The following is a 19,900-nucleotide window of genomic DNA, read 5'->3' on the forward strand; positions in this document are numbered from 1 at the left end:
GCCTGGACACTATTTAAATTGACTTTTTTAATTGTTAGCAGGGCTTAATATTGGAGTAGGGCTTATATTTCAAGCATCCTCAAAAAGCCTGAAAAATCCTTCTGCATCCTCAAAAATTCTGGAAAATCATGCTATGTCTTATTTTTAGGGCATGTCTTTTTTTCAGGGAAACAGGGTATGACCGGATGTGGGCGGGGCTTAGGATCTCTTGTACGTTAATCTTGCCTTATGCGGGGGTCCGGCCCTAAATCGGTAAACTTGCTCCATTTTTCAAGAAGATGGGCAGCCTAAAGCGGATGGAATTTCTTGTTTGCATATTTGGTATAAATATTTCTGTAGGTAAAAACAAAACAAGAAACAGAATGATAGCGCTCCAATGGTTATTAAATTATTATTGAGATATAAAGAATTTCTCAAACAACCCTCCTGGTGTCCCGAAACATCAAGAATCCTAGAATGCAAAAAGTAACCTTGATTGTATTCAATGGATGGAATCCAATAGTGCTGGTCAAATAACATCCCTGGGGAGAGCGTCACGAGGTGGCTCTAGGTATGGAGATACCAGAGAACAAGAAAAGGTTCTAGACAACAGTATAAAAAAGACCTTACCTTTGTGCACCTTTTTTGAGATGTGAGTAACACCACTTGAATATATCGAAGAAAAATCAGTCAGTACACTAAGGAAAAAGGAGATGTATTGGATACATCGTTTAAATACATTAACCCCTTGTGGACTGAACGAGGTATTGGAAACATTTTAGCATCATCCCTTTTTTGTTTAGGACGACTAATTTTGATACATTAAATTTCTAATTGGAAAAGGTAATAAAATCTAGAATCATTTTATAAATAACTTTTAATACTTTTCAGTATTGGCAGTAAGTCTAATTAAATATTTTTTATCTTATGATCATATCTCGGTATGGTTATTTTTTCTTTTCTTTCCTTTTTTATTTCTATTAGGGATTAACTAACCAGTATTGGTATTCATATATTTTTATTTATATTCTATAATAGATTGTAAATATTGTCTAATTGTGATTTTTTTAATTTTCAGCATCACGCTATGAAAAACCGCTACAAAACCGTGCCGATTTTAGCAAGGTGTACGATTTGCCAGTTAATTGCCGAGTTGCGCGTTGACAGCCGGCTGTCAATAAAGTTGATTTGGAATACATGGGACGCAGATGCGTTCCATGTCACGTACCAACGTTCTGACGTCATACGTTACGTTTATCGTGACATGTACGACCCTTTGCGAGGAGCGTTCCCGCCCCCCGGAACAAACACCACTGATTGTTATCGGCCCTTAGGCAGCCGGCTTGTATTAAGTGTGTATTTAGTATTGTATATATGTATGTCTCTGTAGTAATGTAAATGAACTTGAAAAAGCGATAATATTTTGCCGAAATGCGTCGCTCTTTATTTCTAAATAAATTCTTTTTCCCAACGAGCGCAAAGATAGCTATTTTTCTTTCTGATACGAATATTGTACCAAGCACCGAACCGGGTGTTTTGTTTGCTGATTCTTCGCTGCTTTCCGTGAAGCTACGGATGGGGGAATAAAGATTTTTATACAAAGCTTTCCTGGACATCGGTGTCGGCGGGGATTATCAGCTGATTCTCCCTGCGCGGCACCAGGTGAGTGCTCTATGATTATATGCACGTTAGCCCTATATGAATCCCATTGGAAAAACCTGGCGCATCCCTGACTGTCTCTAAGTTACTGACACGGTGCAGTTTTACAAAGTGGCTCCAAGCCGCATAGTCCGGGCCGGCTTTTCCTGGAGTGGTCAAAGCGAAGGGTGAGATGGCCACTCCCGTGTGCCAAGTGAGGCTGGTAATAGGCCTCATAAAAACCTGGGCCTGCAGGTCTGAGGACCAGACTGGCTGTGCGCAGCAAGCCGTGTTTTTTGACAGTGAGTAGTCAGGACCGATCTATGTATAGTGAGTGTTCAGACGAGCAGGTGTTCATTTCTGTTGGCCTGGAGTTAAGGCCTGTTTTACTTCGTTTTCTGAAATAAACCCAGGCGAAGCCTGGACTAAAGAACTTTATTTCCTTGTGTCACTGTCTCTGGCCATGGATGCCCAGGCGGCTACCTTATCCTGACGCTAATCCCTCACAGTATATAAAAAGATAAATTATCAATTTATAAAGAAACATTTAAAACATTATCCTAAAAATAAACAACAGTGGTTGATAAATACCTGAAATGTCAAAGAATAGATCGATATGCTTGTAGCCTCAATGTAATAATCAGATTAAATATAAAATGATAATATATCTGCTATAAAATTAATTAAGGGAAAGCTAGATCTTTTCAAGTACCTCATTGAGACCATGAGGATGTAAAGTATTAAAACAAAAAATGTAAAACATCTCCTTAGTTCTGAGTTTAGTGAATTCGCCTTTAGGAATGTTTTTTAATCGGTGTGATTTTCATTGAAGAGGGATCCAAGTTGTGATACATGGAAAAGTTCTTAGAGACACTGTGTTTTAGGTAATTTCTTTTGGTATTGTATCTATGTTGGTTAATACGATTTCGTAGGGTGTCTACTGTATGGCCAACATATTGTTTTTGGCAAGGACATTTAATTAAGTAAATCAGATGTTCAGAACCGCAGTTCAAAAATTGCTTGATCTGAAAAGGTATACTGTCAGTTCCCATATTGATTGATTGCCTTCGGTGGAATATATTCTCGCAACATTCGCAGCCAGGGGTTCCACATCTATATGCTCCTGTATTCAGAGTAGAAGAAAAAATTGGAAGACCCTTTGTTTTAGTGTTTTTTTGGAATTTGCGATGGCATGATGGAGCTAGAATATTTCCCAACGTCTTGCTCCTCCTAAAGATCAGGTTAGGGTTGGTGGAAAGTATTTCTGAGATTAAAGGATCTCCTTTTAGAATATGCCATCGTTTATTTAGGATATTCCTCAGTTCCCTTTGTTTTGAGTTATATCTCGTGATGGAGCAGAGATCATAGCGACCTTCATTCTTCTCAGATGTCATTTGTTTTGTTATTATTATATTAGTATGTATTGGCCCGCCCTCTTGCCTAGCTCTAATATAAGATGTTTTTAATAGGGCTTCTGGATCCTTTTTTTCTTTCAACCTATTATACAGAATTTTTGCCTGCTCGTCAAGTGTTTCAAGGGTAGAACAGTTTCTTCGTATCCGTTTGAATTGTCCGAAAGGAACGTTTAATTTCCATTTTTCGCATGGCCACTTCTGAAATCCAGGAAACTGTTGGCATTCACTTGTTTAAAATGTGTTTTTGTGCAAATGTTATTTTCCTTAATATAGATGTCCAAATCCAAGAAAGTAACTTGCGTAGTGCTACAAGTGCCAGTGAATTCTAAACCCCATGTGTTTAGGTTCAGATTTTTGATAAATTGTTTTACTTCTCCCATGGTGTCGTCCCAAAGAAAGATGATGTCATCATTGTATAGTCTATAGAAATAGATGTGGGGATCTTTGATGTTTTCTTCAAATGCGCCCATGTAGATGTTCGCATAGCAGGGCACGCATTTGGTCCCCATGGCGGTCCCCCTTGTTTGCAGGTAGAAGTGGTTGTTAAATTTAAAATAATTATTGTAAAGAATAAATTCCACACTGTCCAACAGAAATTGTTTTCGTTTTGGTGGAATTAAAGTATCCTTTTCTAAAAAGTGGGCAATGGCCTCAATTCCTTGTAAATGGGGGATGTTAGAATATGGGGAGCAAACGTCAAGAGTTACCCATATGTGTGTTTTTTTCCAAGGGATCTGTTGCAATAGGGATAATAATTGAGATGTGTCCTTCAAATATGCAGGGAGTTTTGTTACAAATCTTTGTAGTTGTCTGTCGACATATTGTAGCTGGTGAGTGAAACAAATACCCTCTATGATGGGTCTTCCATCCAAAATCAAAAAATTACAGAGGAATCTAAAGCAAAAAAATTGAAAAAAAGATATTTCCCTTGGGAATATAAAGCTACCCCACATGTCAAATTTGCAGATAATAGAAAAACACACAACATTTATCAAAACAGAAGAAATACTTTTGAATTATATAATCATCCAGAAAGAACCCATCACTGTAACAGAAATTCCTCCTTTTCTAACTCTAGATCCAACCAATATCCAGACCCCTATGAGTACCAATACAATGATCATCTAGTTACCTCTTTTGGGATCTATGAACGGGGTCTTACGCCTAATCCCTCCGCCCCCCCAGACTAGATGGATAGCATTACAACCCTTTTCATTCTGAAATATTATTTAGACATATCCCAAGAGAATCTACTTGGAAGCACAGATACCCTAGAAACCCTACCCAAGAAAGGGCACTGAGAGCCAATAGAAGAAGATATAATTACTCTAAAAAAAACACTTATGATTCTAATCCATTAAATAATAATTTACCTTCAAAACCCACATTCCCTTCCATTATTTCTAATAGTCCAAACTCCTCTGGAGAAAACATAACACAAGTTCCATTGGATAAACCATCCCCAACTAACTCTTCAACCAACCCACCCAATTCCCAATATATTCAGATATGCGTTTAGAACCACCAGCTATGGAGAATATCGCAGGAAGTCTATCAGATTTGATCAATTTTTCTACAAAGTAAGGAAAATACCCCTCTTAGAACCAATATTAATATTGATCCTATCCTTCCAACTAGCTAATCATTTGAGATTACCAACAATACAAATCATGTTACTACCCCGATAACATCTTTTTTAGGGGAGACAACCCCTCGACTTTCAGAAACAGAGGGTCTAATAAGCAACACCCGGGTCACACGGAGTTCTGTGCTGTCCCTGAACCCCAAAGGAAAAACACTACTCAAAACCATTGGGAACAACCCGATGGGATGTTCAAAAATTACTCACTTTTATCAGTCACACAACAGATCAGAAAAAGAAGGAGAAGAAGTGGTGAATAGACAGGGAGAAAAACACGCCAGAAATCTAAAATATCTAAAAACAATTTGGAAGATACAAACTCCAACGATGAAGAGATAAAATTGGGTATATTCAATATCTCTGGATACACTTTGAAAAAAAAGAAGTGGAATTACTATCCAGGGGCTTGTCCTTTAGTCCATCAAGCGAGCCTGATCTTTTCGAACTCTTTATAGACCTTAATTACTTTGTAAGAAAATTGACACTAAAGAGATTCTATTCACTAAATGAGAACAAACTCCCACCTGAGGGATCATACTGTAGAGTTATAAAACTGAGAGAGCCCTTAGAGGACTCCATACTTGAAGACACCACTCCCACTAGAAAACCATTAACCACCAACCTTAAATTACCCAGTAAATTCTATCCGACGGAGACCAAAGCTCCCTATATAACTACTTTTTAACAGCAAAGTTTTGGAAGACTTTAGAACACTAACCAACAATAAAAATAGTAACAAAAATAAATACCATAAAGCATGGCGTCAGAACCGGAAGTTCACATTGCCATGTTTAGAGATGAAAAAGTCGCTCTCATGCAGTTCAATTGTATTCCATAAATGTGACCATTGCATTACGGTTAGTGAAACCTCATACAGTTCCAAAAGTTTTTCTTTGTCTTCTTCTGGATCAACAGGGAAGAAGGGGGTTAATAGGCTGGATATTTGTCTTTTTTTAGCTTAGCATACTATATTACTATGTTAATCATTTTAGGTTTGTGAATTTAGACTGCATACATTCATTTGTAGAAGCTGTGAATGCTGTACACAGCGGACAAGCGACCATCACCTACGACCACAATGCTACAGCAATCTGCCTGGCCCTGCACTGCAAACCAATTTTTCCCACACTGGACAGGAGAAGAGAGTAGAAGGGACGATGCCGATTGATCCCGCCTCTGTCCTCAAACATCCAAGCTTGAAGTGGTTAGAATACAGGCTGATATGTACCCAGCTTTACTGGACTCCTGCATGCATGCCAAGTGAAGGCTCAAATCATCCACCTGATCCGTTATAACGCACTCCAGAACTCTACAATACACATAGAAATAAAACACTGCCACTACTAGTTGGTCAATGGTACACTGGAACTCGATTTATGAATAATTAATACAATCTTTGGAGAATATGGTTCGTTTTTAAAACTGACAGGGCTTGAACTGATAAATTCTAGATTTATTCTACAAAAGATCTAGTAGTGCCAAAATATATAGCATGTATAAAGATATACAAAAAGGTTGTTACATGGGGAGAATAAGGACATACAGGCAATAAACACTCAGCAGTATTTTAGAAATAAACAGGATTAAAATAAAAGAAAGTTACCAGATTTTGGGATACACGGCCCAAAGGGATCCAGAGCAGAGGGACGCCCATATACCGAAGTATAGCTCCATGGATTGACCGGTTAGAACTGTGGGGTCCCCCAATACACACCTTCTCCCCACCCCTCTGAGGTCATACAGAGAAGGGAGGGTCGGATTTGTAGGAACTCAAAAATCGTAATTCCCTAGTTTCAGTCATATCTCGGTGGGAGGGTCTCTAATCATGAAGATATGCTGCCATATTTCTTGTCATGATTTTATCTATGCATGAATATCAAGCATGAGGCAGAAATCATAACCAGGTATGGGTTTACGTAGTTTGAGGGGAATTCCTGAGCTTGGGGTGAGGTATGGGGAAGTAATAAAATTATCTCTCTAAAGGCAACAACCACCAGTCTGGGAAGAGCAAATTAGCATCTACCTGTCAAAAGGCCACTTGTATTGACATTGGGACAAAGGATTTCCTGTCCTCTTGTATATCAAAGGCTTGCCAATTACACAAGAGGAAGGGGTGATTAGAACATTATAATTTACCCATCTCATACCTTTATCCATCTATCTAGTATCTAACTATCTATCTATCATTAGAGTAGATTCAAGGGGCAAAGGTTGTCAGCTCAACTTTTCTAGTGTCCTGAACGGCAACTGATTGATACTGGACAGCTGGGGGGACACTTTCTCAATCTCTTTATATGACAGAGCGCTAGTGAAAATTGTGAAATAGGAAAGGCATTTACCAAGTATGTGCATCGCAGAAATCTAAGCATTCTCTATCTGGTACAGAACATATTTAATCAGGGTAAAAAAAGTAGACCGATAAATTTAAAAACCTTTTTAATAATCCCGACGATCAGCTGCAAATTGTCACACTAACAAGACAGACGTACCCAGGAAGACATGGTTCTTCTTAGACGCTTTTGAGTATGCCACATGAGAGCCTTACAGGAATTTGGTAGTAGATTTAAGAGAAGACACAACAGAGGAACTCCTCTTAAGCACGGGGTTGTTTCCACCAGCTTTAGCTGCGGTGTATATTCAAAAGAAAACTGCCTCTAAGAAGTGAGTTAATCATCCTACTAACTATTGTAAACTCTGCACATTGTGCTGACAAGATGTCTGAGGGATTACACTGCAATTGGGGCCTCTTAAAAAGCTGATAAAAGCAACACCTACAGTCAGAAAGTCTACTTTGTGCAATGCAAGCAGTGCTTTAATCATAGCCATAGAGGAAATTGCTTTAAGTAAAAGGGCGAATACCTCTAAAACAGCCTGGGTGATAAAACCCTGGCAATAAAAAAAAAAGCGGATATTGAATCAGGCGGGAAGGGGGGGGGGGGGGTGTTACAGGTTCACTCTTAGGCTTTGCGATTCCAATAATGAGACTGTGCTTGAGCACACTGGCCCAGAGAACAGCTGATCACTAGGGGCCCCAATGATAGACTCCACAGATCTATTATTCATGACTCAGTAGATAGGGAGTAATAGGCGCCGGCCAGGATAAGGACAGAATAAAACATATGTGAGTGGGTTCTTATACATTAAGTTCAAAAAACTTCAATGGAAAGAGGATCATGGGATGGATGATTAAAGGGCAGAATTCCATCAGAAATTGATAGGCGCAGTCATTTTTTTTCAATACCTGCAACCACTTTTGAGTTAGGAATAATATGCTGATTGTTATTAAAGGTTTATTGAATTATATAATATGGAAAACACTCATTGTATGACTTTTCAATTGTCATGTAATTAATAAATCATCTTGATGGTCGGTAACAGAAGTTCACGTGAAGCGAGGTTTTCAATCATGATAATAAGACAAGCAGATTTTAAAATATTAATACGGGTTCTCCGCTGTGTAACTTTTCCAAAGTCAAAAATGGCTGCTGCCACGTGTGAATTCTCCAACGACTAACAAGATGTATAGCTAAAATATTTCCAACAATCTGAACATAAATGCAGGTTTTCTGTGTGAATTCTCTGATGTTTAACAAGATCCCCTTTATGGGTATTTCTCACATTCAGAACATGAAAATGGCTTGTCCCCCATGTCAATTCTCTAATGTGCAGCAAGAAGTATTTTCCACATTTAAAACATGAAAATTGCCACTCTCCTGTGTGAATTCTTTGATGTGTAACAAGAGTTGTATTACTTGTAAAACATCTCCCACATTTTCAACAAGAAAATGGCCTCTCACCAGTGTGAATTCTCTGATGCTTAACAAGTCCCGATTTCCGGGTAAACCATTTCCCACATTCTGAACATGAAAATGACTTCTCTCCTGTGTGAATTCTCTGATGATCAACAAGGGATGATTTCTGGATAAAACATTTTCCACATTCTGAACATGAAAATGGCTTCTCTCCTGTGTGAATTCTTAGATGATAAACAAGACCGGATTTTGTTGTAAACCATTTCCCACATTCTGGACATGTTAATGACTTCTCTCCTGTGTGAATTCTCTGATGATTAACAAGATGTGATTGTGTGGTAAAACATTTTCCACATTCTGAACATGAAAATGGCTTCTCTCCTGTGTGAATTCTTTGATTAACAAGACCGGATTTTGTTGTAAACCATTTCCCACATTCTGAACATGAAAATGACTTCTCTCCTGTGTGAATTCTTTGATGATAAACAAGATGTGCTTTCTGGATAAAGCATTTCCCACAGACAGAACATGAAAATGGCTTCTTTCCTGTGTGAATTCTCTGATGAATAACAAGACTTGATTTCCAGGTAAAACATTTCCCACAGACAGAACATGAAAATGGCTTATCTCCTGTGTGAATTGTTTGATGATAAACAAGATGTGATTTCTGGATAAACCATTTCCCACATTCTGAACATGAAAAGGATTTCTCTCCTGTGTGAATTCTCTGATGTCTAACAAGACCTGATTTCCAGGTAAAACATTTCCCACAGACAGAACATGAAAATGGCTTATCTCCTGTGTGAATTCTTTGATGAAAAACAAGATCCACATTCTGAGTAAAACATTTCCCACATTCTGAACATGAAAATGACTTCTTCCCTGTGACAACTGTTTCTTCTTTAACATCTCTTCTGTAAATGTTATGTTGCTTGCTAGTCTGTGATGAATTAGAAGATGGAACCTCTATAAAAGGATCAGATGACAGATGTTTGCTGGGAAGGGCTGAGGGTACATCTGGGATAATGGCAGGCTCTGCGTGTGTATCTTGTATGTTACCACCATCTTCCACTATAAAACCTGAAGATATCAAATGTTCCTCTAAGCTCCTGATGTCGTCATCTGCCAAGAATAAAACAGATTTTAACATTACAATTATATCAATATTTTATAAAAATTTCTATGTAAAATATTCATACAAATAGTGAAAAAGACAAGTTACAAAAACCCCGTGCTCTTTTATGTATGGGGTTTTACTTACTTGAATAAGGGGTTTGCAAAGATTAGCGAACCTCCTCAAGAATCCAGGTTAGCCTCTAAATTATCACCCGTTCCTCCAGGTTTCTTTTGGAGAGTCGGTACCTTCTGGTGTTTATTCCATTAGCGTAGGACAATAGATACAATACAGGAGATGCAACGCGAGTCAGAGGGCTTACTGACTAATCTGCCACCTTTCATGAGCATATGACACAGAGGCATGATAAAAGTATCGGGTACTTCTTAGAACTGGGGCGACCGGAAGTGTGTACGTGCGTGCATCCAGAAGAAAGTAGCTGCTGAGCTATATCCCGGTACACGCTTAACTGGAAGCAGAGGTAAATTTCTAGACGCAATTTTGTGCACATGCTCGTCTTGCACATGCTCTTTATACGGATTAAGGATACTTAATAACAAACGAGTGCCACATTTTATATTATTTCTCCAGAACCCCCATACTTTTATTTTTTACACACAAATCTCCAAAATTTTAACCCCTTAGTGACGGCCCCATCGGGATTGTACGTCCTCACTAAGTGGGCTTTAATCCTAGAGGACGTAGAAACATGCGTTCTCTTAGGATTAATACCCTCTTAGCAGAGGACGTGTCAGCTTCATGTTGTCGGTGCCCGCAGGTAGCCGACAGCATGGAGCTGTCATCTTGGGCTGCGGGCAGTCGCCCCCGGCAATGCAATCGGCGCTATCCAATGGATACCCATCCCAACCAGCCCCCGTAATTACCCCTGTCTTCGGAAATACCACACAGTTCACATTATTACTTTTATCTAAGATTTAGGGAACGCCAAAAAGGGTGCGGAAGGGGGACGGGGGGGGGGGGGGGGGAGTTTTTAACGTGTCAGTTTTTATTCCGTACAAGTGAGCAGTGGGGCCTGGAATTTATTCAGTTGTGCCCTGCAATCCAACGGGTGTTCCTTCCATTATAGGCCTTGCCATGTGTCCTGTAAGTAGATTAGGGCCACAATGGGTATGTTTCTGAACACAGGAGAAACTGGGAGGATCCATTTTGGGGTGCAAGTCTTCATTCATGCGTGTGCTGTACAAAAAAAGTTGTTTTTAAACTGACAGAATTGCCAAAAAAAAGAAAAATCACAATTTTTTCCTTTTGCTTTGCTTGAATTCATTCAAAAACTGTGGCATTACAATGGGCAGTACACCCCTAGATAAATTTGTTAAGGGGTCTAGTTTTTAAAATGGGGTCATTTGTGGGGGTTCTATATGGTTTTGGACGCTCAAGAACTCTACAAGAGAGGTATGGGGCCTAAAACGCCTTCAAGGAAAATTTATGTTCTGAAAGACACTGACTTCTCCTTACATTTTAGGCCCCGTTGTGCATCCAGATATAAGATTAGTGCCACAATGAGTATATTTCTGAAGACGGGAGAAACAGGGGAATCCATTTTGGGGTATCAATCCTCATTTTCATTTGCACTATAGGAAAAATGACATATTTGCAAAAATATTAAATTTTATTTTTTCTTCTCTAAATTTAATTAATTTCTGAAAAAAAACTGTGGGGGCAAAATACACACGACCCCCCCCCCCTAAGTGAATACATTAAGGGGTTTAGTTTTTAAAATAGGGTCATTTAGGAGGGTATCTATCATTGTGACACCTATGAGCCTTTGCAAACTTGGCTTGCTGTAAGAAAACAAAGTGTTCCTCAAAAGTTTTTCAAATGTGCATTCAGAATAAAGTGAACAGATGGAAATATATATCCTATCAAAAATTTGTACAGTATGTTTGTACATATTACAGTTGAAAATGTGAAAAAATGATAATTTAAAAAAAATTCTTTCCAGTATTGGTACTTTTAATAAACATACACTAATTAAAATCGGTATATTTTTGCAACGTAAATTAAGTTCAACATGTGGCGAAAAAACAATGTCAGAATCACTTGGATACGCAAAACCTTCACGGAGTTATGCTATGTTGAACGACATGTCAGATTTCCAAAATCTGGCTTCGTCACTAAAGGGTTAATGAGCAATCTAATGTATAAAAGAAGTGTTTTAAAGAGAAGGGGCACCCAGGGGTACTGGTGAGTTCAGCGATTCGAAGAGTGCAACAACAAGACCAGTTAGAGAATCCACAACAGAAACCTGGGAAAACCGAGGACCAGACCTTCAAAACATTGTTCTGAATCCACATTAATACTCAACCTTCCCACCTGAGGAACATCTTATCGAAACATTGGGGGATCCTACAAGGTGACCCCTTTCTATCTGACAATATCCCCAGTCGACCTCAAGTGGTACTCGAAGAAATAAAACTGAAAAATATACTGGCACCCTCTCACCAACCCAATTGGAAGATCCTAACTCATATTCCAGGTACATCCATGTGTGTGTGGAGGGGGGGAGTGAGGGGCATATACGACGCTTTTGGATGTGGCATAGAAAATTGTAAATGCTGCCAGAATATTTGTCACAGCAGGAAGGAGATATTTATACAAGATGTGAATAAGAGTTATATTCTACAATATCTTTTAAACTATGGCTCAATCTATATTACTTACCTCCTTGAGTGTCCATGCGGCCTGAAATATGTGGGCCGAACAATAAACGCATTACAGACTTGAGTGAACAATCACCGTATGAATATTAATAGCAAAAAAACTATTTCACGTAACACCACTGACCAAAGAAAAATATTAGGTGTCTTTGTACCGATGGACAAAAAATACATTTACAAACCAACTGGAGAAGTTGCAACAACCCCCCCACCACCACCACCACCATGACCGCCATGCTGTATATGCCCGTGGTCTCAGCAGCAGCTGGCTGGCCCTCCGCCGGGACATTGCAAGAATGGGGGCAAAGAGGGAAAATTTAACATTGTTGTGGGGTCTGGCTGAGGGAAAAATCCAAGGCAGCATTTTTAGAGAAGTTCCAACAATATCCATTTCTAGCTTAATCCATTGTTTAGACTTCCCGTGGAAGTCCCAGTTGAACGATCTAAGAAGGATAGAGGCTTAAGGCCAGAAAGCCCCGCCCCTCCTGTGGGTTTAGGTTTTGAGAGGGTTCGGTAGCTGATGTGTAAAAGCAGATTGTAGGCATTTAAAAAAATTCATGGGGGGCTGAATAGGCAGAGTCTGGAATAAGTACAACAAGCGAGGGATGACGTCCATCCTTAGCACATTTATTCCACCAAAACGGGAGATATTTTGTCGCAGTTATTCAAGCTCAGATATGTAAAAATATTAAATAGTTAAAGGGGTTTTCCCATTAAATGCAGGTACAATAATTTGTGGAGCGCCTAGTCTACTAATAACATCCTAATGGGACAATTACTTTACCCAATAAACTTACTTTTTTACTTCCACATTGTAGGACGTGTTCTGCGCTGATTTCCTCCCATGCGGTGATGGTAATTTCCTACCTCCAGGGGGCACTCATACAGCTTGTAAGATTACAGAGCGCAGGAGCCAAAGGAGCGTGGATAAGAGCTGCTGACGCCCCCTGCTGTAAACTGCCCTGTACTGCGCTGCAACTACAGTCTGCTGATCATGTGCTGCTGACTGGGGAATAAAGACGCCTTTACAAGCCCGGCACCGCCATTATCAGTGGGCACAGATATGTTTGTAGCCATTCACTAACCCAGCTGACTGTTCCTACTGAGCATGCCCAATCCTTTAAATCAGTTATTAGGAAGAAAACGGGTGGATCGGTAGGGAGGTGCTGGGGTAGAGGTCATAGGCAGGGTGGAAGGTGTGGGGAGCGGTAGGGAGGGGCAGGGGTACTAGGTCAGGTGATTTAGTATGCCTCCCTGAAGAGGTGCGTTTTTAAGGCGAGTCTGAAATTTTGTGCATTGTGGATTGTCCAGATGCCTTGGGGTAGAGCTTTCCAGAGGATGGGTGCTGCTCTGGTGAAGTCCTGGAGGCGAGCATGTAAGGTTTGTATTAGTGGGGAGTTTAGTCTGCATGTGTCAGCGGATCGGAGTATGTGGGCTGGGTGATAAATGGACAGAAGGGAAGCGATGTGCCATGGGTGAGGGTGAGGAGTTTAAATTTAGTTCTGCAATGGATGGGCAGCCAATGCAATGACTGGCATAGTTCAGAGGCATCGGAGAAATGGCTGGATAGAAAAATGAGCCTAGCTGGTGTGTCTAATATAGATTGAAGAAGGGAGAGTCTGGTGCGGAAATGCCGTTGAGCAGCAAGTAGCAGTAGTCAAGTCGGAAATGGATGAGGGCGGCAACAAGTGTCTTTAGCATGTCCATGGTGAGGAATAGCCAGATTTGAGCAATATTTCTGAGGAGCAGGTGGCATTTTTGGGACAAAGATTGGATGTGGGGTTTGAAGAAGAGGTCAGAGTCTGGTATGACACCCAAGAAGTGGGCATGCTGTCTGGGAGTGGTGCCAGATACCGATATGGAGATATGGAGGGAGATCGGTAAGCAGAGGGTGGAAACACGAGGTGGTGAGTATTGGAAAGGCTTTGTTTGAGAAAGAGGAAGGACATGGGGTTAGAGACAGCAGACAGACAGTCTGTGGGATTTTGGAGGAATGGTGTTGATATGTCACAGGAAGAGGCATATAGCTGGGTGTCCTCAGCGTAGATCTGGAATTAGAGGCCAAGTTTGCTGATAGTTTGTCCAATTGGGACTTTAGAGAAGAGTAGGGGACCAAGGTCTGAGCCCTGGGGCACCCCAACAGCGAGAGGAGGTGGAAAGGAAATAGGGCCAGTAAGGAGGGCTGATAGAGCGAAGCATGTTAAGGAGGAGTTTGTGGTCAACAGTGTCAAATGCTGCAACAGGTCAAGGAGGATTAGCAGGGAGTAGTCGCCTCTCGACTTCACTGTCATCAGGTCACTACTGATCAAATTGTTGGAAACAGACTCCGCGGGAACCATGAGGGCCCACCATCCTGTAGTGGAAGCTGATCTCACATCCCAGCACCATGTAGCTTGAATAGCATTTGCCAGAGACACCGGAATTGGCAAGTCCACCATTGGCACCCTGTTCTCTGCACAGACAAGAGCAGCTTCAGAAGGAGCACATGTAAAAGAGATGATGGAGTCTGCAGAGGATGGAGATCATCCACATCTGATATACCAGGCTTCGGGCAAGTAAATTTGGTACAAGTGTTTATCTGTTGTTTGCGTGGAACATTTTATGAAGTTGTGGTTACTTCAGAGGAACAGAGGAATAAAATATGTATACACACAGAGGTGAGGTAGATTCTCCTCAGTATATACACACACAGAGGTGAGGTAGGTTCTCCTCAGTATATACACCCAGAGGTGAGGTAGGTTCTCCTCAGTAAATACACCCAGAGGTGAGGTAGATTCTCCTCAGTATATACACCCAGAGGTGAGGTAGATTCTCCTCAGTATATACACTGTAGTAGAGTGAGAGGTAAAGTGTGGGACGGACGGTACATATCGCAGAGACTACTAGCATCTGTGAGGTAAACCCGGTCCGTCTCTCACTCCAGTACTCAGTTTCACCTGGCCCAAGTAGGTGAGGTGCATAAATGGGCGCAGGTTGCAGTCTGAAGAGGGAGGTGTGCCCTGTGTGAGCAGCAGAGGCTTACAGAGAGTGCTGAGCTGGAGACACTGCACCACGCTGCTGGGAAGGTTTGCTTTACTTTGCCCTATTGGCGTCTACAAAGACTTTTGTGTTACTACTGCTGGACTGCTTATTTAAAAGGACTTTCCTTGAACTTTCTGTTATCTGGAGAATGCCAGTAATTTTGTTTTGTTTTGTTTTGTTTTGTTCATCAAGTCTGAATAAAGACCAATCAGCATTTGGTCGTGGCCAGGTGTGTTTCCCCTGCATTGCTACAACACCCAGAGGTGAGCTAGATTCTCCTCAGTATATACACCCAGAGGTGAGCTAGATTCTCCTCAGTATATACACCCGGAGGTGAGCTAGATACTCCTCAGTATATACACCCAGAGGTGAGGTAGATTCTCCTCAGTACATACACCCAGAGGTGAGCTAGATTCTCCTCAGTATATACATTCAGAGGTGAGGTAGATTCTCCTCAGTATATACACTCAGAGGTGAGGTAGATTCTCCTCAGTATATACACTCAGAGGTGAGGTAGATTCTCCTCAGTATATACACTCAGAGGTGAGGTAGATTCTCCTCAGTATATACACCCAGAGGTGAGGTAGATTCTCCTCAGTATATACACCCAGAGGTGAGGTAGATTCTCCTCAGTACATACACCCAGAGGTGAGGTAGATTCTCCTCAGTATATACACTCAGAGGTGAGGTAGATTCTCCTCAGTATATACACTCAGAGGTGAGGTAGATTCTCCTCAGTATATACACTCAGAGGTGAGGTAGATTCTCCTCAGTATATACACTCAGAGGTGAGGTAGATTCTCCTCAGTATATACACTCAGAGGTGAGGTAGATTCTCCTCAGTATATACACTCAGAGGTGAGGTAGATTCTCCTCAGTATATACACTCAGAGGTGAGGTAGATTCTCCTCAGTATATACACTCAGAGGTGAGGTAGATTCTCCTCAGTATATACACTCAGGGGTGAGGTAGATTCTCCTCAGTATATACACTCAGAGGTGAGGTAGATTCTCCTCAGTATATACACTCAGAGGTGAGCTAGATTCTCCTCAGTATATACACTCAGAGGTGAGCTAGATTCTCCTCAGTATATACACCCAGAGGTGAGCTAGATTCTCCTCAGTATATACACACAGAGGTAAGGTAGATTCTCGAAAGTATATACACAGAGAGGTGTGATAGCATCTCCCTAGTATATACACAGAGAAGCATTAGATTCTCCTCAGTATATGCACAGAGAAGCGTTAGATTCTCCTCAGTATATACACGTAGAGGTGAGGTAGATTCAGCTCAGTATATACACATAGGATGAGGTAGATTATACAAATCATTTCCTTAAGCTTTATGTATCACATATTTTTTCAAGCTTAGAATTGAATACTCAAGTTGTGACCCCTTTACTTTTCCTATGTAGGACCTAAAGAATGGTCGTTGCAAATTTAACACTTGTACGACACTGGGAAGTTGCATAATATAGGGGGTCACTTACTTTTCCACTTAGCATTGTATAATCAAGTTGTGAATGTTTTAGTTTTCCTACTTAGGACCAAAATAATGGTCATGCCAAATTTTATGTTTGTACGACACCAGGAAGTAAGAGAGTTAATGGCCAGTCAGTGAGTGTTTTCATCTTTATATATATATACTAGCTGATATACCCGGCTTCGCCCGAGTTGATTTAGTACAGGTGTTTACATGTTGTTTGCAGGGAAAATGAAGTCATAGTTACTTGAAAACCAAGGAATAAAATATGTATACACATATAGGAGTGTTAGATTCTCCTCAGACTGTATGTAGCAATGTCCCTCTGCAAAATGTGCAACCCCTACCACTCTCCTCACATTTTACTTTTAAAGGTAACGCCCCTTTTTATTCAAATTTACCCCCAGACTGGAGGTTGCAGCCCCTTCTTAGCCTTAGAGGCTCCATCCCTGCAGTGCATGGCCACTTTCTTATGTACTTTATAGCCTTTCAGTATAGACTCATAGAGGTGAGGTAGATTCTCTTGAGTATATACACACAGAGATCAGTTAGATTCTCCTCAGTATACAAATCATTTCCCTAGGCTTTATGGTTGCTGAGAAAAGAACTATGTAATGTATGGCGGCTCTTCAGTTTTTCAGGCTTAGAATTAAAGGGGTTGTCCCGTGAAAGCAAGTGGGGTTATATACTTCTGTATGGCCATATTAATGCACTTTGTAATATACATCGTGCATTAAATATGTGCCATACAGAAGTTATTCACTTACCTTCCCTGCGCTGGCATCCCCGTCTCCATGGCTCCGTCTAATTTCAGCGTCCAATCTCCTGATTAGACGCGCTTGCGCAGAAGGGTCTTCTGCCATCTCTTCAGTCCAGCAGCAGCTGTGTTTGGCTCCGCCCCCTTGTACGCGTCATCGCGTAGCTCCGCCCCCGTCAAATATGTCGATTCCAGCCAATCAGGAGGCTGGAATCGGCACATGTGAAGGGGGCGGAGCTACGCGATGACGCGTACAAGGGGGCGGAGCCAGAATGCCGGCTCGTGCCGGAGCGAAGAGATGGCAGAAGACCCTTCTGAGCAAGTGCGTCTAATCAGGAGATTAGATGCTGAAATTAGACGGAGCCATGGAGACGGGGACGCCAGCGCAGGGAAGGTAAGTGAATAACTTCTGTATGGCTCATATTTAATGCACGATGTATATTACAAAGTGCATTAATATGGCCATACAGAAGTATATAACCCCACTTGCTTTCACGGGACAACCCCTTTAAATATTGAAGTTGCAACCCCTTTACTTTCCCCATTGGGACATAAAGAATGGTTGTGGCAAATTTCATGTTTGTGCAGTTCATACGTGTGTTATTAGTTACATTACATATGAGCTCACGTACTTTTGCACTTAGAATTCAATAATCAAGTTGCCACCCCTTGACTTTTCCTACTTACAACCCAAAGAATGTTTATGCCAAATTTCACGCTTGTACGACTCCGGGAGTAATATAACATAGGGGGTAACTTATTTTTTGCACTTAACATTGAATAATCGAGTAATGACTCCTTTTCCTATTTTGGACCTAAAAAAATCGTTGTGCCAAATTTTATGTTTGTCCGACATCGGGAAGTTAGAGAACTAGTGGCGAGTCAGTCAGTCAGTGAGGGCTTTTGCCTTTATATATATAGATTTTGGCTGAATAAGGGAATATACAGCTGAAAACTCTGATAACACAGACTCTTCTCTACATGCAGTCTCACCTGGGGGGTCATCTGTAGGAATCCCCTCCATACACGGCTGACACCCCCTCACATGTGTCTCTGTAGCATCAATAGGGATCAGATCTTCCTCCAGTTTCACCAGCTGTGAAATAAATATTGTAAAAGTCATCACACAGTTGGAGAAGTCGTGTGGAAGGTTTTATATGGCCAGAAAAGGTCATTAATTAGTATGAGGAGCCGGAATGACATGACAGCAGTAGTGATCTGGGCCAAATAGCTGCAGGTCTCCTGTATAACTCCAACCTGTTGCTTCTTTATTCCAATCAGAAGTCTCCAGAACCAGAAAATAGTGATAAGATGCGGAGATCTAATGTCTGCGGTCGGCTGTAATCCTGCCATCTCCAGCTTTCTCATTACACAAGTATCAATCATATAATAAGACTAAACACAAGACCTTCCCAGCCGTCCTACAGACCAGAGGGAAGATTTCATGAGACCTTGTCTCCTTCTACCTGATCATCCTGTGGAAGAAGAGGCCGGGGACATCTCTCCGCTGCTGTTCTCTTACTGGATCTACCTGCAGAAAACACAGACAGCCACTGAATTTATTCTCTACATACAAATAATAAAGGCCGTGTCGATTTAGTCCTGTCTATTACCTGGTGATAGGGGGGGCTGGTGGTCCTCCATCATGACGTCCTTGTACAGATCCTTGTGTCCTTCTAAATACTCCCACTCCTCCATGGAGAAATAGACAGCGACGTCCTGACACCTTATAGGAACCTGACAACACAATGATACCATCATCACCCAGACACGTTATACCGCCATAGTGTTACTGTATAATGTCCCAGCATTCCCAGCAGCATCACCTCTCCAGTCAGCAGCTCAATCATCTTGTTGGTGAGTTCTAGGATCTTCTGCTCATTGATCTCCTCCAGTATCAGGGGGTGAGGTGGAGGCCCTGTGATTGGGCTCAGGGGTCTTCCCCATCCATCAGACATCGGGGCCTGACAGCCATCACTAGAAGTTTTCTTCACTATCGTGTAATCCTGTTTATGGGGAGATACATCCATAAATATCCCTGCAGACATTTCTAGAGTCCTCCCAGTCTGGTCCGGCAGTTATGTCGGCTCTTCACATCTGTGTTCCTCAGTTCTGTTGTTCTGTGAGGGCACGTGTATATATTGCTATATGTTTTTATATCTTTAGACCTGCGTGCAAATTCTATGCAATGCTTTGTGACAAAAAACTTAATATTCAAAATACGTAATATGCATTCTTAAAAAATCATATCAGATACGACGAAGGCTTCTGCAAGGTGGAGAAAACTGTTTCTTGGAAAATTACAAAGAGGAACAAGATAGAACGGCGATTAGCTTGGCAGTTTAAGGAAGTTGCAACATCTTGCTCGAAGGACTGAGGAGAAAAAGAGAAGTGTCTGCTATGAATAAGGAACATGTGATTG

The 19,900-nt window shown here is 41.2% G+C and overlaps 2 protein-coding genes across 3 annotated transcripts in view; both read right to left on the reverse strand.

Moving 5' to 3' along the window:
• The window catches only part of LOC136624479 (gastrula zinc finger protein XlCGF66.1-like), an 89,379-nt gene that overhangs the window by 37,137 nt on the left and 32,342 nt on the right, over window positions 1–19,900 (reverse strand). Inside the window, exons 3-4 of one of the 2 annotated variants that reach the window (XM_066598461.1) lie at window positions 19,305–19,484; window positions 18,976–19,215 (exon numbers count right to left, since the gene is read on the reverse strand). In XM_066598461.1, coding sequence (XP_066454558.1) covers window positions 19,075–19,215; window positions 19,305–19,484 — 321 coding nt within the window. In that variant the 3' untranslated portion in view covers window positions 18,976–19,074. Of the gene's footprint in view, window positions 1–18,975; window positions 19,216–19,304; window positions 19,485–19,900 lie in introns of those variants that run through there. The other variant, XM_066598460.1, reaches the window with a different exon arrangement.
• On the reverse strand, window positions 7,134–18,637 carry LOC136624424 (gastrula zinc finger protein XlCGF57.1-like). The gene is made up of 2 exons (XM_066598400.1): window positions 18,472–18,637; window positions 7,134–9,548 (listed from the first exon to the last, which is right to left on the reverse strand). The coding sequence occupies exons 1-2, from the start codon at window positions 18,599–18,601 to the stop codon at window positions 8,449–8,451; spliced, it is 1,230 nt and encodes a 409-aa protein (XP_066454497.1). The 5' UTR covers window positions 18,602–18,637; the 3' UTR covers window positions 7,134–8,448.

The sequence above is a fragment of the Eleutherodactylus coqui genome, chromosome 4 (assembly GCF_035609145.1).
Source record: "Eleutherodactylus coqui strain aEleCoq1 chromosome 4, aEleCoq1.hap1, whole genome shotgun sequence".
In the NCBI taxonomy this organism is placed as follows: domain Eukaryota; kingdom Metazoa; phylum Chordata; class Amphibia; order Anura; family Eleutherodactylidae; genus Eleutherodactylus; species Eleutherodactylus coqui.

What these genes read in the sequence shown, in the direction of transcription:
- LOC136624424 (XM_066598400.1), bottom strand. Translation starts at nt 18,601, where the DNA reads ATGACTTTTACAATATTTATTTCACAGCTGGTGAAACTGGAGGAAGAT. An exon ending in TCCTACAGATGACCCCCCAG is followed by an intron (nt 9,549 to 18,471) that starts GTGAGACTGCAT and finishes TATTCTTGGCAG; the next exon opens with ATGACGACATCAGGAGCTTA.